Below are 24,972 nucleotides of genomic sequence, written 5' to 3'. Positions count from 1 at the left end.
TTGAAAAACATTAAAATAATTAATTTGAAATAAAAAAATAAAAATTAATTTTTAAAAATACTTTTAAAACAAAAAAACTTATAATATATTGCTGAATTGTTCCAACTTTATAAGATAATGCGTTATATATTTAAAAAAATAATTAAAAAAATCTCTAACCTCTACTCCTTTATGGTTTTCAAGAAACAATTAATAGTGTTATATTAATTATTTTCTAGGTTCACTTTTAAAAAAATAGATATAATTAGAAGAAATAAATCCTAGTTGGAGATATTCTTATTATTTTTAGTGTTAGTGGATCATAAATTTTATTTTTTCTTCTCTCTTTGTGTTTATTTCTTTCTTTAAGATAGATAAAAAAAAAATAACTAATAAAATACTAATAATTACTCTTCAACCACTATAAAATCTTTTGTTATCTAGTGAGAGGAGGCGAGCTTGTTTGGTTTCCTAGTTTTCTAACTTTATTGTTTTACTTTGAAATAAAGTAGATAAAAAAAATATTTGGTGAAGATTTTATAAATAATTTATTTAATTTTTGAAATTAAAAGATGATTTTTACAAGAAAACATGCTATAAGTATAATAGCTTACACTTTAAAAATCATTGAAAATGGTGTTTTTAAGATAAAAAAACTGTTTATTTTATTTTAAAAAAAATCTTAAATATTTTAACCAGTATCTAATGACATAGATAACAATTTTAAATGTTTTGAAGTTAACTTGCCTGAATTATTTTATTTTAAGTATATCAACCCTCATTTTGTATAAATATTAATTAATTTTTTTAGGAGCTCTTTTTGCTTAAAAACAACGTAATATTTTGATCATTGATTCCTTTTTGCTTGTATTTTTTAATGATATTTGCGTGTTAAAAAAATCAATTCTTAAACAATTCATTTAGTTTCTAAAATATTAATTCGAGTAATATCCTTAATAATTACTTTAATTTAAACAACACATTAATATATTGTTAGAAAGTTGAAGTTATTTTGCTCAATGCATAACACAAATAGTTTGAAGTTTTCAATCTCACATCACATCACAACAAAAATACAAAAAATATATAAAATATATATACAATAATTATATAGTAGGTGGTGGAATAGTAAACCATCATAATAAAAAACAAAACATATATATAATAATCATATAATAGATGGTCCAGTAATAAAACTTGGAATCAAGAAATTTACTCCTCATATAATGTCAAGTTCAAGTCCTATGATTATTAATATGATGGCCACTAGAGGTTTACATGGTTGTTACCTTTAAAGTCTGTGGAATTAGTCGAGGTACGCGCAAGCTGACCCAAACACCCATATTAATAATAATAAAAACATACATACAATATAGGCCAAACAAACTCAGAGAATTTGACAATAAAAAATCTCTTAGTTTTTGCACTTCACTTCTTGAAACTCATCAATATATAATTTTTATTTTTATAATAAGATTTAATTTTTAATGAGATTCGTTATTGGTTATTATATTTAAATTATGCTAAATATTTTATCTCTTAATATTTTTTTACATGCTCAATACATCACCATCGAATAATCTGATCATTCAAATTTCAAGGACATGATAAACACAAAAATTTAAATTATCAAATAAAATTTAAAGAATAATTTTATATTATTTTTTAACCAAAAGTTACCCCTACTGGTTTGATTACAAAATCGGATTTTTGATTGTTTCAAAACAATGGAATACTTCATCGATGATAGCAAAGAGAATCTAAAGATAAATTACAGGCGCAGTTTGTTTGTTTACGTTGTTGATAAGTGTTTTAATTTTTTTATTATTTTTAGATTGGTTTGATATATTAATATTAAAGATAATTTTTTTAAATAAAAAATAAAATATTTTGATTATTTTTAAATGATAAGTAATTTAAAATAATCCTACCACAATACAAAACAAACTCTTATACTTTGTTATTTTTGCGATAGAGATACTGTTTTTTAAAAAATTGATTATATTTGTTTAAAATTAATTTTTTTAGTATTTTTATATTATTTTGATATGCTAATATTAAAAATAAATTTTAAAAAATAACTATTAACTCATAATTCAAAACCATCCTTGGTGTACAGTGCGTGGTTTGTGATAATCTTTTACCTGTGCTGGATTAGAAGGTACACGTGAAAGGCAATAGTGCCACAGAAAGCAGACCAAAAATAGGGATTTGGCTCGCACGGTGGTCAAAGCATATTATCTATCTTTTGGCAATGATAACATCGAAATTCACTAGAACAACAACTAATAAAGTTCAAAAAAGAAGAGCAAAAGTGAAAGTTCACAACGGGACAACGCACAGACTCTTCACCTCGAACTTACTGCACAGGTCAATGAAATCCACGTCGGTTTGTCTCGGGGAAAATCGGAACTGTACACGTAAAATGAAGACGCATAACGCGTCCAAAGCAACGTTCTGATCTGCCAGCGCCGTTAAGAGCCTGCATGTAATTTTCAATTAAAATTCAGAAACGGGGAAATTTGAACTTTCTCGTTCAGCAGAAAAGCAAGCTTCATTTCATACCAGGAGAACGGAGCAGATACAGTTCCCCAGAGTAACGCCTAAGATTACTGTAGAGGAGATGCTGCACGCACTCAGCATTGCAAGTAGTTCCATCAAAAAGCACATAATCATAACAATACTAAACAACAAAAAATGGTGACAGATGCCATAAGAATACAAGGGAGAAGGCGATAGATTTCACCCAATACAAGAGCAGAAGATAGCCCGAGTTTGAATAGAATTATAGACGACATGAATGGACCCATCCACTTTGGATTGGAGTAGCTGGTGCCAACTTTTTTGACTCATCTTCGCCGAGAGGCCAATTATTCATTCCTAGAATCAAATCAAATAAATCTTTGCATGCGGGCAAGCACGCATAACCATTATGATACGGGGAGCGAGAGAGGTGATCATTATTTTCTTCGTTAATCGTTATCAAACTCTAAAGTATAGGGTTAATAATTGGGTCATGCATGTTTTCTATTCGGGAGGGAAAAAAGTCGTAAGATTTCACCACAATAAAGTTAATACCGTTGGGAGAAAGAACTACAAAATCGCCTGCCTTCTACCATATCTATTTTCGCCTTCGTCAACATGACTCGTTAATATACGTGTCTGGGCACTCGATGATATGATATATATACATATCTTCAAATCAATTTATGTATTAATTAAAATTAGATTTATTTTAAAATATCTTTAAACTACATTTCCTAAATTAATCTACCTTATAAAATCAAATCAAGAAACCAACCTTTGAAACCAGCAAATATAGCATCGAAGTTAAATTCAAGTCTCAATGTTGGGTCGTTCGAAAACAGAAAAACAAAAAAACTTGTGCAGTATCACTCTTCGACGACGATGGCTTATAGTAATAGACGTGCAAATTGTAATTGCACACGGTAGGTCAGTGGCTTGACACGATAGCATAGAATAAAAGCTACAAATTGCTACTAAAAATCAAGTTACTGTTGTTCTAAAACTCTACCTGTAGATGAGAAAGGAATTTGAGAAATTCTCCATCTTTCAGCAATTTTTCTCTCTCCACATTCCCAGTTCCATGTATTAACCTCATTTTATTTGATTCACCCTGGTCCACCATGCCTGCTGGCCATGTGATTATGCTCAAGGTCTACTAGACTGATCCTATTCTTTTCCCCCTCCACAACTAGGTCTCGAAGCATAATGAACCCACTGAACATTATTACAATGTGAACTTGAACTTGCCTCTATCTCCATCTCTATTCATGTCCCTTTGACATTTAAGAGCTTTTATCATAAGAGAATGTGGAATCTGAACACTGGAATACGGGAATCAGCATATATGTTACCGATTCCGAGCCATTAAGATTTGAAAATGATCGATTGGCGAATCCTTTTGTAGGAATTAGTTAATAACCAGCCTCAAGTTAGTTCGACCTTCAGACTTGCTTCACAAGAACGCCTCACGGACCGAAGAGGGCTAAACACAGTTGTTATGCTTCCCTTCAAAGGATGTTCGAAATTGATGAAGATTTCATTTTGTTGTTGTCCTGTACAAAGCATCACGTTGATCATTAATCCTGGCAGGGCTACTGGCTTGACAAAAATTGTTTGATTGATTATGTTACTCTAGAGTTTGTTTGATTGACTATGTTCTGATTAATCAGTTACACGCAATTTCATCCAAATATCCATGTTAATAAAATTTTTTCAACACCAATACAGTTTTAAAAGGAGAACGAATAATGCTGTTACAATCTCAAGGATGGTGAATATAACCCATCCATTCGGCATTTAAAGGCATAATTACTTTTGACATTTCGTGTTAATTTGTTTGATCTTTCATGTCAAATTCGCCACCAAAGCCATGTGCCTACTAAAATAACCAAGTCAGAAAGACGTACAAGGAAATTGGTGATTTGGTATTTTTCTTGCTCGACGAGCCAATTTAGAAAAAGGAAAGAAAAGGCTGGCTGAAGTAACAGTACTCCACGCTTGTAACATCCAGTTTTTTCTTTTGTCCTTCTCAGTCTACAGTGTAACGTCCAATTTTCAAAAAAAAAAAAGAAGAAGAACAAATGATTGAACTTTCATCGAGAGTCGAATTTTATCACCACTCGTGGTCAAATGCAAAAAGCCACCCTCCATTTCAATCATCCTCTTCGAAGGTGCTAACACATCTAATAACCCCCGATAGGTCATTTTCAGCAAGAAAAGCCAAGTTAACCAATTGGGACACAACAAATGTAACAAAGAAGTTTTGTTTTTGGATCCAATCCATGAATTGCTTCTCCGCCAGTAAGCAAAGGATTGAGAATCACAAAACATTCTTATACCTCCGCTACAAGCAACAACTAGCATACATAAACACACAGCATCCGCACCAAATTTTAAGCAACAATGAGTGGGTTTTCCTAACGCGTCGACAATCTACAAACATCTCATGCAAGACATTCCAAAGATGGACAAAAGCTGCAACTTGGCGCTCTTTTGATATACGAGGGGACCTTCAAACTTCGAAACGGAACCCAGAATCTTTTATAGACGACAACGAAGTAGAACGAATGAACTTTATCTTACTTGCTCTTTTGCAGCCTTTTGAAGAAGACTAAACCTCAACATAAATCCATATTGACACACAGCAATGAAGACAATGTCTGCCACATGGACCCCGATAACGGGTTACGGCCGCCCCAATAATACATATCAAGTTTGAAAATTTTGTTTTATGCAGAAGCTGGTGTTTGAGGGGGTGGAGGGTCCTTTTCTTTTCCTTCCCAAAATAAAATGCAGAGAGAGAAAAGGGCGGAGAATAACACAGATTCCCCTCAATCATAGGGCGTACCAGTGTCTGAGGTTTAGACTGCACACCAGTCAAGGTAATCTCCTGATGAGTGATCATCGGCCTGGAAGAAAAATCTTTGCCCTGCATGTTTTCAACAAATCAAGAGTGATAAATAAAGTAGAAAAACAATGACAGCCATATTAGTTTGACACCTGGTTGATAATGGGTGGAAGGATCCAGCTAACAAAACTAAAGCAAACACATCTTTCAATATGGCCTTTTGAACAAAGAATATAATCAAAGAACCACAAGACCAAATCAATTATGGATTTGTTCTTTGGTATCGTTCCACAGCTGGCACAAAAGCGACCAAATTTCTAACAAATGATTGATTATTGCTAGAGATCTACATCTGCTCTCCGCAAAGTAACAAACAGCTTAAAAAAGTATGTGATCTCGGTTTGCAAATGTACAATACGCTGTACAATGTTCGTAATTTAGATGACCTGACCTTAATTATATATATTGGGTGAAGGAATCTGACCTAATTCATAAGTAAATAAAGATTTGCACTTGCAAGGTTAAAAAAAAGAACTAAAGAACGACCTGTGTAAGTTTTGTCAATATCTCATTTAAACAAAGCAACTTGAAGATAAATATGGGCAGAGTGATTTAATTAAACGAAAATAAGAAATACAGCTCGTAAAACATCTCCAGTTGCGCAGCTGTTCCAGCATGACTTTTGCCTCCAGTGGAAGATGCTAGGGAATCTTCTTTATTCAAGTTTTCTTCTGACTAGTCCTTTGAAGAAGTCAAAACTGCAGCCAATGAGAACAAATAACGTGATTACTTATCTTAGGAGGATAATGAGGAAAGTTCTCTGTATGGAACCAAATCATCTGGAATGTAAAACTATACGATACCAATCTCAGCATATTTCTGTGAAAAGCAAGTAGATAATAGCAGATAGTAACACTTAGTAGCACATGGGTTTTTTATTTGATGAAAGGAAAATTTAGAAACACGGAAAGTTGTTAACGGCCCATTAAAACACGAACCAAGCCAAGGGCTCGAGACATCTGGGTTGAGAAAAGTTACATAGAGGACACTATGCACATGGGTCCATGTAATCCTTGTATTAGAAAATAGGATACACCAACACATCATTTCCTCGTACAGCTACCTAAAGACATGGTAAAAGTGGTTTTGATATGCTGATGACTGGAAAGTAATGAGAAAGCTAACGATGAGGCTGCAGCCACAAACGTTTCGTCCATAGTGCCAAAGGCACCCAATCTTATTGGAGGAGAAATCAGGAAACAAATATTCACACATGCACACATACCCTTATATCTCTCTCTTTTTACCACACGAACTTGAATGAAAGAAACATAAGCTTATTGCGAAATTGAACTTAATAGCCTTAACTAGAGAGCAAACTTGAAGAAATGAAATCATCGGATATCTAAAAATCTTCACAGACCTAGCACTATGTTTGCTTATCACATTGCCTCTTGGAATTTTATACAGCTCCTCAGTCAATTGTAGAAAACTTCAAAGCAAAGCAGGACTCATGCACGATGATTTTGTTGAATAAGTACTACTCATGCACAACCCAGCAACACACAAACTCATAAATTCTCTTCAAATTCAACTTGGAACTAGTGTAGATTATCCTAAACAACAATATATATCTGGAAAGGTAACGCCAATCTACCTATTGCCATCAGGATGAAGTTCACACATTTGATTGTCTTCACCGATAGCTAGCAAATAACCCGAGGATGTCAAACCCTGTAAATAAAACAATCAGCTAAATCTTAGGCTCTAGCACAAGGAACATGACACTTCCACTTATTTAGCACCATTGCAAAATGCAATGGCACCTTATTTTGCAGAATATCATATAACAGGTTTGTCATATCAAGTGGCTTAAGTAACTAATTTTTTCCATACTTCATCATTGAAACTGAAATTACAAAATCAAGTATGGATCTTCAGTTTGTAATGTGTAACAGAATAAAACTGTTCCTCAGATCTCCATAGGAGAAAAGAGTGGATTCAAATTGCAAGGTAGCATGCTATCTAGGAACCATATCAATGGTCATACCTGAATGGTGACCACGTTCTCCACTACTTGGTTCTCGTTCTTCTCCTGGATGATGACTCTCTGCCCACTACATGAACATCTCAAAACAAAATCATAACTATACATGCAAAAGATGACATATGTATTGCAGATTATGATAATTGAATTCAAGAGTTAGTACGGGATAAAGAACATAACTATGGTCCAAGATAACAGAGATAGCCTCTGAAGTTCCAATTATAGAAGCATATGAAAAAAAATTAAAATTTTGCAAATTAGTGAAAGGTGTTCCCAGAAAACAAATCGCTGAAACATGCTTGTCTAAACAGTTTAAACATGTCAGATCAGCTGTCTTAAAGCACAGAAAGTTGAACAGTTATCTAGCTCAATATGAGGAATTTTTAAAGCAGAGCGAATAGAAATTTGGTGATGTGTAAACAGTAAAAACCAAAAAAAAAAAAGAATTGGGAATCAAAACACGTGAGAATATTGAGTAGGGGATGAGAAAATAGTTGACAGAAAAGATTTGTAGAAATTAACCAGTTACACTTGTAAGGTCAACACATCCAAAGGCCAATGATAATGTGAGCAGCTGAAACAGGGACATTACTGAGAAGATAACAGATGATTCATTGGTTTGAGCACCACATCATCCTAGCTGAAGCAAAGTGTGTGAAACCATATTCTTTTTCCATATGGCAACTAGAATGTGATTTTTTTCCCTTTTAATTTCAGTCAAATTGTTTTCAGGTTTGCCAAGCACCATTCTCAGGTGCAAGGAATTCATAAAAAAATTAATCTAAAACTTCTATGGACCTCAATACATTTCATGGCTACAGAAATAACAGGAGATGATGGACCTCCTTTGCTATGTATCTTGAAGATTATCTCCTTCAAAACTTGTATGGACATAAAATTTCAGAGGAAGTGATGAAATGAGAAACCGATAAAACATCTTTGATTTGAATGAACATCTACCTTAACCAATTATAAACATTTCCAGCGCCCCTTACATTAGATAAAGTAAACAATCACACCCAGAAAAGGAAATCATTAGCATAACAAAGAGGGAATCATGTTAAACACTGGAGAGTGATAAAAAAGTATGTCTTACCTGTGTAGCCATGTTTTATAGTAAAGCTCCTCAAGAGTTTGAAATCCTGGATGACATGCCAAAAGAAAAAAAAAACACAAAGAAAGAATGAACGTGGCATTATTGTTATTATTATTATTATCATAAATAATACAATTAGTTTGACAAGAGAAATGAAAAAAGTCACTAGAAACAAACTGCTATTTCTAAAGAATTTTCTGATGCAGCTATGAAAAGAGAGAAGGAAACAGCATCAACACAATTAGTAACTTGTAACAAGTCATTGGAATTTATGTTTTTGAGAACTAACCGAACAAAAAACTTAACCGCCCTTCCATATATGATTAACCAGGGACAAATGAGTAGAGTTAGGGGATCCAAAAAAAAAAGCCATCAAATCTTCACCCTTTTGCTATCAAACTTCACCATTCATGTTAACAAACCATATAAATTCAATCCATTATCCTACCATTCTAAAATCCCTCGAGCTGATTCAAGCAGAACTACATGAAGCAGTTGGTTAAGAATTAGCATGTGCATTCCGTGACTAGTTGAAAAGTATCAAATCAGCACCCTCGTTCTATCTTAGAGAACTTAATAAGAATAGCTCATTGCAATGCTTTCTGATTTCTGAATAAAGCCAATTCCAGCTGGTGCTTTACCAGGCTAGGGGACAACAAACAAATATCTGGAAGAAATTTGAAGCAAACCCCTAAATCCCACAATATGTAAGTAATACAAGAATTAAAAGCTGCAAAAACCAAGCACACTAGTCTGCAAGTATCCAAGGGGAAGAATAAAAAAGATAACCATAGAGCTAAAATAAAAATCTATTCCACAAATGCAATGGGAGATGGGAGGGGATGAAGCCATGAAGCTATAAATAAACCTCAAAAACAATCATTTGAGCTTCTGTAACGAAGTTCTATCTCCTCAAAAGTTTGACTAACAGATATTAAAATTTCCAGGCTAGCTTCTTCTTTTTTTCATCCTATATCCAATAATCCTTAAATTTAAGTTACCAAGGTGTTATTTCTCTTCCTTTTATGATGTTACATGGCAAGCATACCTTCAAGAAACAACTGGAATAATCATGCATAGACATACATGCCTTCTAACCTAGCAGGATTTCTAAGGAAACATTTCAAGTATGGGCCCTTATCAAATGAATTTATCTGGAAATAAACTCAGTTAATTGCTACAAGAAAATGATAGTTTCAACTTTCGACATGATAAAACCAAAGAAGGTTGGCATGTCTGGATGACATTTCTACAGAATGATTGATAAATGAGATGACATATTGATGATGGATATGACTTTTCAAAAAGTATTGGCTCACCTCCATTTATGAAAAGATCATAAAAAATTTCAAATTTATTTAGAAAGGCTGCAACAATATCTTCTCTTCTTAATGTGCATGCAGCAGCAGACAATTCTCTTAAGACTGCATTCAAGCATGTTGTTGGTTTCTCATTATCGACATTCAAGCCTATACCTGCAAGATTGTGATGCTATATTATTTGTATCATACATGCAAACTTAGAACCAACCTTCTCTATGATTTGGATTATAGAGAACAAGTGATAAAGAATAAACAAAGTAGCCAGTTAGCAATGTGGAAGTGTGTACATCAGAAAATAATTGCAGATCACACAAAAAGAATTATATTTACCGGTACTGACATTGAACTTCTTTGATTTATATGTTGAGGTGGAGAGAATGCCTCCAACTTTAAGACCATTCAAATAAAGATCATTTGGCCATTTGATTCTAACATCAATACGCGGTAAGCCCTGAAATAAATCATATACTCCCAAATGAGCGAATCAAACCTCAAACTCACATACTGGCTGGCTGAAAAATTGCAATAAAACAATCATGCATGGCATTGATGGGTAAAGCAGCCACAAGCCACCTTTCAATCAGACACTATCAGGTGAAAATTCTTTAAAAACTTATGTTTTTCACACACCAACGTAATGAGTTACTAGCATTTCGTTCTCTAAGATCACATACTCTGAATGCAACTTGACTAATTTACTTGTTTAAGTCATTATGTTCTCTTGTCAAGTAAACATCACCAAGTAAGCGATATTTAGATATCAAATAAGAAAGAGCAAGGTTATAACTAGTTAATGACTGGTAACACCCTTCAATTAAGAAGGAAAAAAAAACCAACATTTTTGTCGCAAACATCCTTTATTGCCTCTGTAACAGCAAGAGACACTACATATTGCAACAAAGGCACAACTCGTCCATCCTCCATTTGAATGGTAAATGAAAACATCAGGCAACCTGCTGGAGATTCCCATACATTCTTTGATCGACCTGCACAATCAAACATACAAAGTTATAACTATTGATTATTGGAAATTCGAAATCACAGCACGAAATTTATATCACAAACCTCGCCCTTTATATTGAACATCAGCAACGCAAACAGTACCAATTGGAAGCTCACCAAAATTACTGTCAAAAAGAAGAAAAAAAATTAAGCATCTGAATTAATTATCACACGAAAAAAATCGGAAAATTGAAATTGGAGATTCTTACTTGGAAACAATATCATGAGTTGAAGGCAATATCGGCGACCAGACGAGTAATCTACCGAATTGATTAGTTGAAAGAGAATTCATAAACCGTTCAATACAGAAAGACTCTTCGTCTTGCCGCTGCTGCTTATTAATAATCTCCGAGTGCAAGAGAGTAGAGACTTGCACATTATCAGGCAGTTTAAGAGTGTTATTATTCATTAATGATTTAGCAATTTCATTCTCTGCAGATGATTTTCCGCATAATACCAGCTTACAAGGCGTGCTGCTGCTGCTATCCATTGCTGAACCAAAACAACAGCAGCAGCAACAAATCAAGATTTAAAAGCATTTCCAGTTGTCAAGAAAGGTAAAGGCATCTGACACGTACCTGTAGCGGCTGCAACTGATCGAGATAGAGTGAATGGGCTTCTCTGGCTTGTAGGAGCAATGAAGTTATGTAGAGAGCGGAGCGAGAGAGAAGCTTGTGGAGAGAGAAGACGCAGGTGAGGAAGCGTGAAAGAAGCGCGAGAGAAGCGCGAGAGAAGTTTTTCTGGCATTAGCTAGATTCCGCTCTCTTGGGGTCCAATTCAAGTCGTCAAAAACCTCTTTCTCTACGGAGTTAGAAGTTTAGTTTGCGGAGAACACAACACGTGTTATAGGAACAGCAGGTGCTTAAAGTTTGGTGTCACTGACGTTTTGGAGCCGTTGGATTATAAAAGCGATACGTTATTCGCAGAAGGAACGGCGGAGAGGTATTTTATGACAAAAGAAATTACATAGCCCAATATTTTAGGGCATTTTTTGCGAATGTGAAAATTGGAGGAAGGGAAGGGAAGGTGAGACTAAATATTTAAATTTAAAATAATACTGGAATCGTCTACACTCCAGTCTAAAATATTTACAATTCTACTCAACTACCAGATACAAGCGGCTAGTTCTTCCATCTGTTATTTTTTCTTTCAAAACTATGGAAAAAATGAGGAGTGAATAATTGTGTTTGTGTATGATCTTCAGAAATCAGACTGGAAGTTGCATCGCTGTCTCTCTCCCTGCTTGAGAAGGATGAGCGAAGGTCTATTGCGCCTTCTATTCGTTTGATGGTTAGACTCTACCTTTGTAGAATTTGCAAAATGAGATGGTAATTACTCTGTCATTCGTTTGATACGATTTGCCCTCGTCAACTTCCTTAATGGAAGCATTCAGTTAATACAGTCATAGGAGGTAATCAATCATGGAGCTCACAACCGGCTTCGTTCCTTTTCTACTGCCTTCCATAATCAATCAATAGTAGGACGCAAAAATTCACCGGCAAAAGGGAACCCCGGCAAACCCGAACAAGTTGCTCACGCCACAATAGTTTGGAAAAAAACAAAATCGTAGGAGCAGGCAGTTTTTCTTCTCACGTCGAGTATGATACAAGTACCCTACCATTCCAGGAACTCGCATTTGCATGAGCCAAAGTGTCACAGGGTTAACATCCGTCAGGGTGTAGGCTACCGAAAAGCATTGCTAGATAGTAGTTATGGGGTGGCAGACCGCATGATAATAATGAAAATCGACAGCATGTGTTTGTGGTAACATGCAACAACTAGCACAATAATGAGTTTATAAGAGTTGGGGCTTAGGCGAGGATTGTCTAAGACTTGATGAAATAGTGCTGGAATGACACAATGAGATAGTGAGGAATTCGGTAGCACTGGTGAATTCGACAGCGTCGAGGAATTCGGCAGCAGGGGTTGACAATAACTTGGACAACGGACGATCCAAAGCATGCGAGGCAGTTACGATGACAACATGTATGCTGGCAGTAGGCAGTTGGCTTACGGGAGAACATGTCAATGCAGTTGCGGCAGTTTTAGGAGCATTTATCAGCAGTTTGCGGCAGTTTTTTATGTGGGGAAGAAGTTGGCCAGAACATGGGATAATGGGTGCTCCAACTGTGCAGGAAGTTGGGGGTAGTTTCTACATTGTAACTTCCATTATCTTGTAAATAGATAGGCTGTAAATGTGTAACTTCCATTTTATGTATGTGTATTATATAGGACCTAAACAAGTGTAGCATGCAGATCGGATTGTGCATAGCACACTTACATTGTTATTGTGTATTCCCTTTGTTGATGGATTAATAAAGGTTGGGTTGTTACCAGTAAATTGGTAAGAGTTGTGGAGAAAACCTCTAGGTGTGTGAAACATTTAGACTTTAGGCAACACAAATGTCTTGGGAGAAAGACCGAGTCTAGTAACAGGACTAGACATCCGCACCAGGATAAAAATTGGGACGAAAAAATTATCCCGTGACACAAAGTATTCTAAACAATACTAGTGAGGGAAAAAAAATATCATTTTCGGTAAAAATCCTGAAGTTACCACACAGGAGTTAATTTAGGTTTTCCGCCACCAGGGGTTGTTTTTGTTATTTTTATTATTATTTATCGTTACTTGCTTCCCTAGACAATGTGCTGAAAATTTTCTCAGAAGATCCATGACAAATAGTTATTACAGTTAAGTAGAAAATCATGTCAATACTGTGCTATCTTACATAGAAGTTGCGCAAAGCAAGTGAAAGATTACACATCCATTGTCGCGCTGCGCGCATTCAAAAAGGAGATGCATATAAGTAAAGAATTGGAGTTCAATTCTTCTGTTTGAAGGCATAATTAAACTACAGGGATGTGGACACCTTACAGTGGACGGACAAGATTTCTCATATTCCCAAACGAGAAGAAGACCTTCCCAGAGTTGACTACCTGAAACCATTCCTATCCTCTCTCTAACTTTGCTAAACACTCCCAGAGCTGAAAACAAAGCTTAGACATCTGGGAGAGCAACTGACATTGTTGGCCTCGCGATGTCAATGACTCAGGTGTGAGAGTACCTGGGTTAAGCAATTGTTGGAGCTCACGGCATAGCAGAGAAGCTTCTTGGTCACCGCTACAAGTTTCTGAGACAAGTTGAAGCAGCTTACAACCTTGTTTCTGAGATACTGATGGTTGAGTTGGTACTGGTGGAACAAGAAAAGGGTGTTGGAGTAATTGAGGGATTCTCCACCTCTCGTTCCGGTCCCAAGCCAAGCATTTTTTCATAAGATCAAGAAGCCATGGGTTGGAAACTGGCTCGTAAGTTATCTCATGGTTTGGATCTGTTATAACTTTGAACTTGGCCCAAAAGGTCTTGAACTCAGAAAAGGGGGTTCTTCCATACACCATTTGGTAAAGGATACAGCCAAGGGACCAAATATCTGATGGTCGACCACACTTTATGGTGTTTCCATTCGCATCACTCTCATTGCACATGAATGCCTCTGGAGACATGTAGCTCAGGGTACCTACCTGCAGAAACAGAATATGAACCACTAAGCAAAATAATACTAACTAAAGAACCTCTTAAATAAGCTAAATTGACAATTATGCAATCCTCTTCATCCAAAAATACACAGAACAAAAGAAGGGTGTGTTCTTAGGTGGCAACATGTGGTCAGTCAACAGAAGGACACATACAAGGTGGAATATGCATTCTGATGCAATCATACTTCTAAATCTAATAATAGTTTGGAAAACCAAGTCTACCTGTGAATCCCTTTGAATATTAGTGGTATCACTCATTATGGCTTTGGCGATACCAAAATCAATCAACTTCAGAGAACCTTTGACAAGAAGAAAATTTGCTGGCTTCAGGTCAGAGTGCACAATACGTTCCTCGTGAATGGTATTGACAGCTTGAAGTATTTGCTGCAAGATATTTGAACAAAACAATGTCAATCTGCACTGCCATTCAAATAACAATGAATAAAACAAAAAATTAGGCCTTAGACCAACAAATTCTGTGTGTTTTCAAGATGATGTAAATTTGCTATTTGTTAGTATCATATGAAGACAATGTTGCATTGCTCATGTAAACAAGTGTGTTTCCTCATCCATGCCAAATGCCCTTCCATACAAACTATGAGAGAGATGGAAAATGGAAAATGAAAAAATGACAATAATCAACATCATGCCAAATTAGAAACTTATCCACCCCGTGATGCAGACAAAGTCCCAATAATGAAAACAGGAGCATCATTACAGTGCTTCCTTTAAACAAAGACAAAATGCTCCCCGCTGTTCAAAATGACTTCATTCTAGCATTAAAAACTGACATCTGAATTAGTAGCTATAGCTATCAATCTGTAATATGAGAAATAGCTATAGAGTGTTAATATAAATTAAACTGCAACTATGATGCAAGGCCAGGTGAAGCCCGAGGACCTGCCAGTAAAATCTAAGCCAATTCTCATCTATCGTCTGGTTGGAGCTATCCATCTCCTTCCATTTCTGGGCCAGCATGTGAGCCAAATCAATTTCCCCATATTCAAGGACCATGTATATACACCCATCATCCTTAACTCTTCCATCTTTATTACTTATGGAGCTACTCATGACTTCATGGAGCAAAGCTTTATCTGTCACCTAATTCCAAAAGAAAGTGTTAGAGATCTAGTAGATGAAGAAATCAAGAATAGATGTCAAGCCTTTAAGATATGGATTCTGATGAGAAGAAAAAAGAACATCAATATAAAAGACCTCTTCTTCTGGCACAGAAGATTTATCGTCTTCTATAATGTTATCTCGAAGCACATATGTACAACCACAAGGTATGAGTTTTAGTAAATTGCAAACATGATTGCCCCAGTTAAATCATATCATTTAGAGCATGATTCTTTTAAGGATGCAAGTGAGTACCTCATAATCTATTAACTGTATAATGTTGTTCTTCCCCTTTAGTTTGTTTAGATATAGAATTTCCTGGCAAAAACCATATGCAGTTCCATAATCACGACCCTTGAGCTTGATTTTCTTGAGTGCATAGATTGTACAGTCTGAGGAAATGACTTTGTGAACCTCACTACTCCCTCCACTTCCTATCTTACCAAGCCTTTGATAGAGCTTCCCATTAACTTTAAAGAACAAATCTGGATCATAACTCCTTTTCCGAGGTACTGATGTGCCTTTACTGCTTGCAACCTTTTCTTTGTTTTCTGGTTTAGAAGGCTCTAACTTCACATTTGAAGAAGGGTTTCTGGACATTGGACGCTGAGATTGGACATCAGTACCATCATCTGCGGGTCCCCTCTCCTTAGCGGGCTTATCAACAACAAGAGAAGGATTGTTTGCAATGTCATGTGCCTCAGGCATGCTTCCCTTTTGCTCCTTAGGTAGGTCAAGCTCCTTAAATTGGGAATGAATAGCAGAGGTAGAAGGCTGGGTTGCAGTGGCTCTCAAGTCAATTAGCATAGCACTTGTGTCCTTCAATAAAGGATGTGACAGCTGCTCCAAATTCCTTGGAGTTACATGCTGAGAATTTGCATTAGAATCCCTCAAAGGTTCGACAGCAGCTTGAGAACCACTCTCTGTATGTAGACGAGAGCAATAAGTCGTTGAGTTAAGCATGGGTGCCGAAGTAGAATGAACAGATGTTGTGGTAGCACAAGATGGACCAACAACAGATGATTGAGTAGCTGGTTGGTTTAAGAAGTTCCTCAATTGATGCAACTGATCCTGAACAACCATTGCTCTCTTTGCCAGTGATGTTACAGCTCCATCAGATCTCGAAGTGACATCTGATTCCATGTTCTGAAAGTTCTGCTGCTTCGTTTCATCATTAATCACATTTGACACCTCTACTTGATTGCTCACATCCCATTCCATTTCTGTCAATGCAAGTGAACCCATATGAGAAGACAAGTTCTCCAATCCAGTGGCCATTCCATCATCGGCCCCTGCAAGTTAGAAGATAACAGTACATATATATATGTCCAGAGTACAAAACTTAGAAGCTTTTGCCACGGCATCTTAGATTAGATGACAAACAACTAGTAATCCAACAAAACCAACTTTCAAACGATCACTCAAAAAATCAAGGAGCAGTATATTACCCTGGGAAGTGGCCTTGTTCACTGTCAAAAACTGGACTTTTCTCTTACCCTCAACAAGTTGAGATTCTACACATGTCAGGGGCACCTGATTATCCTCTTTAGTAGCAATAACAGATTCTGGTTGCTCTCTCTGTCCATCAAACGGATTGAAACTCTCATCAAACGTCTTTGTAATGGTTCCTGGAAACGGAGATGCATCTTCATGAGTTTCCCTAATAACAGCAACTGGATTCTTTGTTTGCAAAATTGAATCTTTACTTAGAGGAACAACATCTTGAGACTTCTTCGTCCCTGTAGTAGGATCCACGTTTGAAGCTACGGTTCTCGATGCTTCACGCTGTGGAATCAACGTACGCCTAGGCTTTATACTATTATTCGTTTGCATTATACCTAAAACGAGCATGCCAAACACTTAGAACTTCGACATATATTACAATTTAACTGTCAAAAAGTCATAATTAAAGTATTCTGGTCACATTAAAAAAAAATTCTTCGAACTTGACTTCATGATGAAGAAGTTGATTCCAAATTAATTAACACAATCGTGAACATAGTAATCAGCATTCCTGGATTAAGCCTCAATTTCATTTTATAGTAAATAACAATAGATAAATAAATGGATGAATGTGCCAAATTTTAAACCCTAATTTTCAGAACTTCTTAGTAAAAGCGAGATCTAGAGAGATCGAAAGCACAAAATTTACAGATAGGGGTGGTGGTACCGAGGGGGCGGTGGCGCTTGAAGGCGGCTTGGACATGCCGGAGAAAGTCCGGGGGAGAGGAGGAGGAAGAGAACGAGGACGAAGATGAAGTCGTGTCGGCGGCGTTGGTGACCGGACGAACGAGATTTTTTGGCGGAGGTAGAGATGGGAGAGGAAGGTTAGCCTCCCTGTCCATGGCCGGATCTCAACGGCATTCCGTCAAGGAGAGGAGCAGTTTGGAGAGGAGAAGACAAAAACGAAGATACTTATCTGGAGGAGAGATATTTTAATTAGAAGGAATTAGGTTAGGGCATGCGTGCTGTCCATGAGTATGAGGAGGAAGCATCGGAATTTTTGAGTGCCCTGTGTTTGTGTGTCACATTGAGAAAGTGGAACAGCACTCCATCCGCTGTTCTTGCCAAAGCCAACTGAGCAAGAGAGAGAGCAGCGTTGAAGTTTTGAAATGACTTGTTGGCGCCCTTGAATCTTGGTTGTTTGCTGTGTTTGGGCCTTTATTGGGCTTTTTCTTTTTTCAGCTCTAAACCATTTAATATTGAGTAAATTATAAATTAATACATGTAATTTTGCAAAATGAATTAAATAGTTATTTTAGTTTAAAAAATAATTAATTGGTCTTCTATTTTAAAATATAGTTATAATTAGTTTTATCACTCACGGGTAAAATTTCAAATTAATTTTGAATGTAATGGAAAATTGTGTTAGTGATGTACATACATTTTAAAATATAATGATTTTTTTTAATTAAAAACGTAAACGTTTTGTTTTTGCATATATGCTGTTTATGTTAGGAGAACGAGTTAATATTATGTTAGAAGAATTAGTTTTAAAAAATAATTAATTAGTCTTCTAACTCCAGGCGTGCTTGTTTTATTATTTATACGAGTAGTGAAACACCATTAAAAACTCTAGTTTTTTTCAAGTGTTTTAGTTAATATTATAATTATAATTTTTACTCTTTTTATCATATATCTTAATTTATTTTTTGGTGTTGAGGAGTGGAAAAGGAAAAAGAATAGCATAAAAAGATTGATGAGAAAATAAGATATATGTTGGATTATAGATAAATATTAAATTAAACATCATCAACACTAATCAATCAATCAATCAATTAATTCTTAAACTAAATGGACTGTTTAATCCATTTTGCAAAACTAAAAGGATTAATTTATAATTTACTCGTTATTAAAAAAGGCTTTTAGAGAATTTAATACGTGGATTGTAGCTGAAAAATAAAATGTCCTTCATGCAAACAAGTCTTTAGAAGGTACTGTATGATTTGTTTTTAACAGGAGCATGGATTTTCTCCGGCGAGGGGCAAGCAGACAATAAAACAGGGGAAGAGTGCTAACAAATACCTTGCTTTGGAGTAACACTGACTGTTAACAGTGCTGTTTTCATTTTAATCTCAATGCTTAGCAAAAGAACTATTCTTTAATGTCATTTTTTTAATATATATATAGCTTTACCGTGTAATCCAAGGCCTCATTTGTCAGAAAATAAATTTTTTTAAAAAGTGAATTTCATGAAAAGTAATTTTCAAGAAAATAGATTTTTTTAATGTTTGATTGTATAATAAAAATTGAGTTGAAACTATTTTATGGAGTAAACTAAGTTGAAAAATAAGTGTTTCCAAGTCAATAATTTTTTTTTAAATAGTAGTATTTCTAAAACAGTGCAATAACATTTTTTTTTTCTATTTGATGATTCTTGAAAATATTTTCTTTTCTATTCTATTTCTATAATATTTTTTATATATATGATTATTGTATAGCATAACATGTATATTTCAATGTGTTTTATAGCAATACTATATAAAGTAAAACATTATATACACTGATATATTAAATTAATATAACTTTTAATAAATATTTTATATTGATGTATCCTAATTATTTACACTATATATTATTATTTTATTATTTTCTAATAATATTATTTATTTCAAAATTATTTTATTAATATATAATGTTGATATATATTTAAATAATAAAGTGTTGTATTTCTCCAAGTAAAAGTGTTTTTTACTATCCTGAATTAGAAAACATTTTTCACTCTTTAAATCTTATATTTCTCTATAATAGAAAATTGGAGCCAGAAAAATATTTTATAGAAAAATATTTTTTAACAAGCAAACCATATACTATGAGATTCTAATTTATAATAATTTGATTATTAAAATTTTGATATCATGTTAAATAAAATTTTAAATTCAAAAACTTAAATCATTAAGCTAGTAAATGATTTTATATGAATTCATTAAAATAACACTGATCAAGCAGGCCATTGGACTTAACTCAGCTGGGTATTCATACATACACAGCTTGCACAAGCAAAGCACTCGAAAGTCATAATCTGTTCTTCTAATACATAGAGGGAGGAGAGAATCGCACCATGGTGGGGAGTCTGCTTTCAGAAATCAAGAGCAATATTACCTTTTCTTTTCTTTTTGACGTGAGAACAATTTTACTGATGTCAATTGATTTCCTTGATAAAATAACCGAGAAGTCATTTCTCGAGATTGCCGAGTCCGAATTATATTTACACCGAGACAAGTACGCCAGAAAAGAGTTACAGCAGAAGAACGTCGAGACCCCAACAAGTGGAAGAGAGGAGAGGATTACTGTCGTGTACTGACTTCTGGCACCAACACCAAAAGCAACATATACAGTCAAAGCTCAAAAGTCATCCTATCACAGATCACAATTTCAGTCCTCGTAAACATGAACTCGGTATCCTATCACACTTCCTTCGTTTTTTTCTTTTTCTGCACCTGGGAACCTCTCACCTTTTTATAGACTATGAACTCGGTAAATTTTTCTCATTCAACCTCAATTTAACAACACACAGCTGTCAATTTTTAGCTAATAAAGCAAATCATAATAGTAGTAACCAAAACCATTCTACAGTTGATTTTGTGCAGAAACTGGCATTTTTCTGATTGACTATTGTCCTGTTTGTTCCTGGGATACATTCTCTTTCGTTTTCATGGCCAAAGCAAAATTCAATGCATTGCAGGGGTGCTCAAAAGTAGAGGAACCAGCATCAGGCAAGTTGGTTTTGGGTCATTTGGGCTAAGGGAAGTATCGTTGATTTCCCTAACAATCGGCCCTTCGAGCCCAATACCAGTTTTATTTTATTGCAGTCGTAGATTCTCCAAATTGTGATAAATTTTCTCTCCTCTGGTTACTGGGTTCATTAGAATTTTAAAGAGCATTGGCTATCGATGCATCGTGAGGTACATAGGACAAAGCAATACTTTGGAAGGGGAAAGCATGTGAAGATTTTCCTTTGAAGCTGTAGTGGTATAGATTTTCTCGAGGAAGGGGAAAGCAGTCAATTATATGAGAGTCATCATGACAAACGCCCTGGTTATTTCTGCGAAACTAATCATTCTGTTTGGCATTCGGGATCAGGTGCTCTCATATTGGGCACTAACTTTTGTGAACCGGAGCCCTTTCCTTTCCTTGGACAGGTAATTTTTAACGCCCATTTTTTTAAAATGATTTTATACGATCCAGTATTATAAATTCATTCGAAAGTTATTTTTTTTTTATTATTAATATAGATATCCGGATTAATTTGTTCGTACCTTGATTAATTTCACAAGTCCTGAAATTAACGATCATGTAAACCTTCAATAACCATCATATTAACAATCACTAAATCACTCATTACATGGTTATTTGAAAATTACTTTTAATTTCTCTACTAATTGCAATGGTACATTAAAGACCTGAACATGATTTTTTAACATCTTCTTTAAAGTATGGAGAAAGATTAGATATGTTAATGCTAAGAAGAGAAAATAATTTTTTTAATTCTTTTATTTAAATAACATGATAAAGTTAAGAAACTATAAATATTACTTGAATCAACAAAGTAAAGAATTCTTGATTTTTTTAGTTCATAAAACATTTATCATATAAAAAAAACGTTATTGTTCTTAGAATATATAGCTCATTCTTTTATTTATTGTAATTTTTTTATTAAAAAATCACTGATTTTATCATTTGATGTTTCTTAAACTTCACTAAAAATGATTATTTTACAGGTGTTAAGCTTTATATTATCAACCATCTATTTGTGAGCTCCAAATAAGAGAATATTGATCAAACATGTGATTACTCATTATTTAAATATTAAATAATCTAATTTATGATGATATTAAATTTTGAAATATTATTATTTTTTTAAAACAACAACCACAAAAACTATCATAATATAAAATACACACTTAATTTGATAACATTAGGGGTAAACGTTTTATTTTTAGTTTTCATGAGTTATTAACATACAGAAATTCATTCCATTGTATATGGGTTCACGTCATTTTAAGGTGAAAGGAATCCAAACACTATTATAGTGTAATGAGTGAGTACCCAATCGCTAATGTGAACGTACTTTGATATCAATTATAATAAATCTAATAGTTCAGGTCAACAACAATAATAATTTTATTGAATTTGAAGAAATTGATTACAAAGATCTAATTAACAAAAGATAAAAGATATTTTTAGAGCATATTCGAGGTTGCTCAAGCCTCTCCATACAAGTATATTTGAGGTTGTTCAATCCTCCCATGACTTAATAGAAAGTCCCCCTAAGTTTTTTCGTAGCTTAAAATTCTACTTAAATAGAAGAAAAATTTAAACAAATTCAAATTTAAAATATCCTAATTTAATAACTTTAAATTTAAACATGAGTAAATCAGAGTTATGACTGTTGCAATTTTTAGATTCTTTGATTTACAAGTGTGATGAACCTTTCAAATATGTAGGATGTAGGGGGGGATCTGGCTACTAAAATTTTAGTTGGTCGTGGTGATTTAATTACTGAAACTTTTTAGCCATCTTGTTACTTTTCGCAGTTTCAAAACACTATGTATAAAAAAATTATAATTTTAAAATGCGATATTTACTTGATTATATGGTTCTCAATTATAATTTTTTAATATATCATGATTCTAAAATACAATACTTACTTGATATCACGTTTTCTAATTACAACTTATTTATATGTCGTGTTTGGAACAATTCAAAACTATATTATTTTATCAAAACTTTTTACAATGTTGTTAATTAGCCAAAATTTTTATTTTTCAATGCTAAAAGCACCAAATCTCCAAGTTTTCGCTGATGTAAGTAATAGCCTCATAGGAGTATCAGAACAATTACTATCAAATTAACTGTTCATCAATCAATATTTGATACTGATGCAAATGGAAAGGAAGAAGTGTGGAGTATAACACCATCTGGCCTTCCCATTCTACTGATCTAACCTGCTGGACAAAAAGAACAACAGCCCATGCAGAAAATAGTAGTTTAACAAGGGACCCAGATTTCTTACTTCTGCTACTGATCTAAGAAACTTTCATGCAATGAACGGTCAGATTCCCGTCGTGAAAAAGGGCTAGTAGTTCAGTATAAAATTCAGTTCGTCACATGCATATCAAAGATCACCATTAACTCCAAAATCTAGAAATAAATCCCCTTGCTTCTCTACTAGTTTTCGCACCTTCCCAGCGGGTGAGCTCAAGCTTCAATATTCTATCACCTGGCAATGGCCAAACCAAAAAACTCCAGAACAACCAAGGAAGTCCAACAGAATCAAAACTACCATCCCCTGAAAACAGAAAAACCACCTTCATGGTTAGTTGTAAGAGGCCTTTTTAGCTGCAAGCATCTCCAAGCACAGCAGCAGCAGCCAGAACAAAAGCAACCACAGCAACAAAAGCAAGATCAGCTGCAGCAACCGAAGAAGGAGAAAAAACACAACCAACGTCAAGACCGGTCAGCGGAGGAAACAAGCAAGAAATGCAAGAAAATGAGGTGTTCAGGCTCAATATGCAGCAACACAAAGGTCATGCACAGGCCTGAAACAACCTCCCCTGAATTCCAAAGGAAAGGGGCTTCAGTGGTCTCAGCTGGTAAAAATGACACTTCAAGTAGATCCATGAAAGCTCCTTTACATGAACTCAATGGGGTTGTTTCCTCTACCAATTCTTCACTTTCTGCATCTTCTAATTTCAGAGGAATGCCGTTCAGTAGATTCTCTGGTTGCTATGAATGTAGAATGGTAGTGGATCCTGTTCTTGGAAATGCCGGAGACCATTCCTTGTGGGGTAGCATTTGTTCTTGCCCTCAATGTGGTGAGATTTTCACGAAAGCTGAAGGTCTAGAGCTTCATCAGGCTGTTAGACATGCAGGTAGCCCACCATTCCCTACAACTTTTGATACATATTCAGCCAACTACCGTTTAATTATTATTTTCACATTTACTTATCTATTAGTATAATTTTGACTTACGATATTGTTTCTTGAGAAGGAATTTGATTTTCATCCTTATAGTTCTTCGTATTTTTTTTGGAGGCAAAAGAAGCCCAGAATTCCTTTTGGCCATAAAGCTTAGGATTTTTTTTCTTATTCCAATATCTATTGGTTGCTTATGACTACATTTTTTCAATACTAGTTTTTGACTAATTTTAACTTTTAAATGCCCATCACACACGTATCTTCGCATGCCCATCATTACCAAACACTAAAACAAGTCCTTAACTCCCTGATTTTTGGTTCAAATTTCACAGTATCTGAACTGAGTCCGGAGGATACAAGCAAGAACATAGTAGAAATCATATTCCAATCAAGCTGGCTAAAGAAACAGGCTCCCATTTGCAAAATAGATCGCATCCTCAAAGTCCATAATACCCAGAGAACCATCTCTAAGTTTGAAGAGTACAGAGACTCCATCAAAGCCAAGGCCGCCAAGCTCCCCAAGAAACAGCCACGTTGCATAGCAGACGGCAATGAGCTCCTCAGGTTTCACTGCACCACCTTTGGGTGCTCAATAGGCCTAAATGGCTCATCTAATTTGTGCATTTCAGTTCCAAAATGTAAGGTATGTAGCATCATCAAGAATGGCTTCAAAGATCCCACCGGTGGAGATGATAATGGACATGGGATTTTGACAACAGCAACCAGTGGAAAGGCACATGACAAAGCCACAACATTAGAGGATGGTTATGGTGATAGCGAAAAGAGGGCAATGCTGGTTTGCAGGGTGATTGCTGGCAGAGTTAAGAAGAGCATGGAGGGAAATATTGAGGATTATGACTCAGTAGCAGCTGGCATGGAGGTTTACTCTAATCTGGACGAGCTGTATGTGTTTAACCCTAGGGCAATCTTGCCTTGTTTTGTTGTTATCTATAGAGGGTTTTAATATGGCCTAACTCGTAACTAGTAGCATCTTCTATTGAATTAATTAGGGTAGTGTTTTCTGTTCTGTTCAGTTGATTCTGTCCATGAAACTCGATAATAATATTTCCTTTTGATA

At 35.0% G+C, this 24,972-nt stretch overlaps 3 protein-coding genes and 1 long non-coding RNA gene across 9 annotated transcripts; 1 reads left to right on the top strand and 3 right to left on the bottom strand.

Moving 5' to 3' along the window:
* Positions 1-5,874: 5,874 nt before the first annotated feature.
* LOC133690846 (biotin--protein ligase 2-like) lies at positions 5,875-11,744 on the bottom strand. Of its 2 annotated transcripts, XM_062111113.1 has the most exons (10): positions 11,399-11,729; positions 11,030-11,312; positions 10,884-10,945; positions 10,656-10,804; positions 10,149-10,269; positions 9,816-9,971; positions 8,497-8,542; positions 7,404-7,470; positions 7,011-7,087; positions 5,875-6,111 (listed from the first exon to the last, which is right to left on the bottom strand). In XM_062111113.1, the coding sequence occupies exons 1-10, from the start codon at positions 11,565-11,567 to the stop codon at positions 6,069-6,071; spliced, it is 1,173 nt and encodes a 390-aa protein (XP_061967097.1). In that variant the 5' UTR covers positions 11,568-11,729; the 3' UTR covers positions 5,875-6,068. The 2 variants fall into 2 exon arrangements, with proteins under 2 accessions (XP_061967097.1, XP_061967098.1); XM_062111114.1 differs by lacking the exon at positions 9,816-9,971 and having other exon boundaries at positions 11,399-11,744.
* On the bottom strand, positions 7,649-8,490 carry LOC133690847 (uncharacterized). The gene is made up of 2 exons (XR_009841517.1): positions 8,293-8,490; positions 7,649-8,242 (listed from the first exon to the last, which is right to left on the bottom strand). It is a non-coding gene; the product is annotated as an uncharacterized LOC133690847 (long non-coding RNA).
* Positions 11,745-13,524: 1,780 nt separating the features above from the next.
* LOC133691172 (serine/threonine-protein kinase MPS1) lies at positions 13,525-18,088 on the bottom strand. Of its 5 annotated transcripts, XM_062111554.1 has the most exons (7): positions 17,626-18,088; positions 17,180-17,311; positions 16,922-17,101; positions 15,729-16,765; positions 15,255-15,455; positions 14,577-14,738; positions 13,525-14,339 (listed from the first exon to the last, which is right to left on the bottom strand). In XM_062111554.1, exons 1-7 carry the CDS (start codon positions 17,816-17,818, stop codon positions 13,770-13,772), a joined length of 2,475 nt encoding a protein of 824 aa, XP_061967538.1. In that variant the 5' UTR covers positions 17,819-18,088; the 3' UTR covers positions 13,525-13,769. The 5 variants fall into 5 exon arrangements, with proteins under 5 accessions (XP_061967538.1, XP_061967535.1, XP_061967537.1 ...); XM_062111551.1 differs by having other exon boundaries at positions 16,922-17,311; XM_062111553.1 differs by having other exon boundaries at positions 15,729-16,696; positions 16,922-17,311; positions 17,626-18,087.
* A 4,770-nt stretch (positions 18,089-22,858) lies between these two features.
* On the top strand, positions 22,859-24,972 carry LOC133690529 (uncharacterized). The gene is made up of 2 exons (XM_062110757.1): positions 22,859-23,848; positions 24,227-24,972. The coding sequence occupies exons 1-2, from the start codon at positions 23,203-23,205 to the stop codon at positions 24,856-24,858; spliced, it is 1,278 nt and encodes a 425-aa protein (XP_061966741.1). The 5' UTR covers positions 22,859-23,202; the 3' UTR covers positions 24,859-24,972.

This window comes from Populus nigra, chromosome 4, assembly GCF_951802175.1.
Source record: "Populus nigra chromosome 4, ddPopNigr1.1, whole genome shotgun sequence".
Taxonomy (NCBI): domain Eukaryota; kingdom Viridiplantae; phylum Streptophyta; class Magnoliopsida; order Malpighiales; family Salicaceae; genus Populus; species Populus nigra.
The sequence above is the reverse complement of the archived record's forward strand: the minus strand, read 5'-3'. Positions and strand labels throughout refer to the sequence as shown.

What these genes read in the sequence shown, in the direction of transcription:
- LOC133690846 (XM_062111113.1), bottom strand. Translation starts at nt 11,567, where the DNA reads ATGCCAGAAAAACTTCTCTCGCGCTTCTCTCGCGCTTCTTTCACGCTT. An exon ending in GAAGTTCAATGTCAGTACCG is followed by an intron (nt 9,972 to 10,148) that starts GTAAATATAATT and finishes ACAATCTTGCAG; the next exon opens with GTATAGGCTTGAATGTCGAT. An exon ending in TGATCTTTTCATAAATGGAG is followed by an intron (nt 8,543 to 9,815) that starts GTGAGCCAATAC and finishes CATGTCATCCAG; the next exon opens with GATTTCAAACTCTTGAGGAG.
- LOC133691172 (XM_062111551.1), bottom strand. Translation starts at nt 17,818, where the DNA reads ATGGACAGGGAGGCTAACCTTCCTCTCCCATCTCTACCTCCGCCAAAA. An exon ending in CGGTACCACCACCCCTATCT is followed by an intron (nt 17,312 to 17,625) that starts GTAAATTTTGTG and finishes TGCTCGTTTTAG; the next exon opens with GTATAATGCAAACGAATAAT. An exon ending in TACAGTTAATAGATTATGAG is followed by an intron (nt 15,456 to 15,728) that starts GTACTCACTTGC and finishes TTTTGGAATTAG; the next exon opens with GTGACAGATAAAGCTTTGCT.
- LOC133690529 (XM_062110757.1), top strand. Translation starts at nt 23,203, where the DNA reads ATGGCCAAACCAAAAAACTCCAGAACAACCAAGGAAGTCCAACAGAAT. An exon ending in TCAGGCTGTTAGACATGCAG is followed by an intron (nt 23,849 to 24,226) that starts GTAGCCCACCAT and finishes CAAATTTCACAG; the next exon opens with TATCTGAACTGAGTCCGGAG.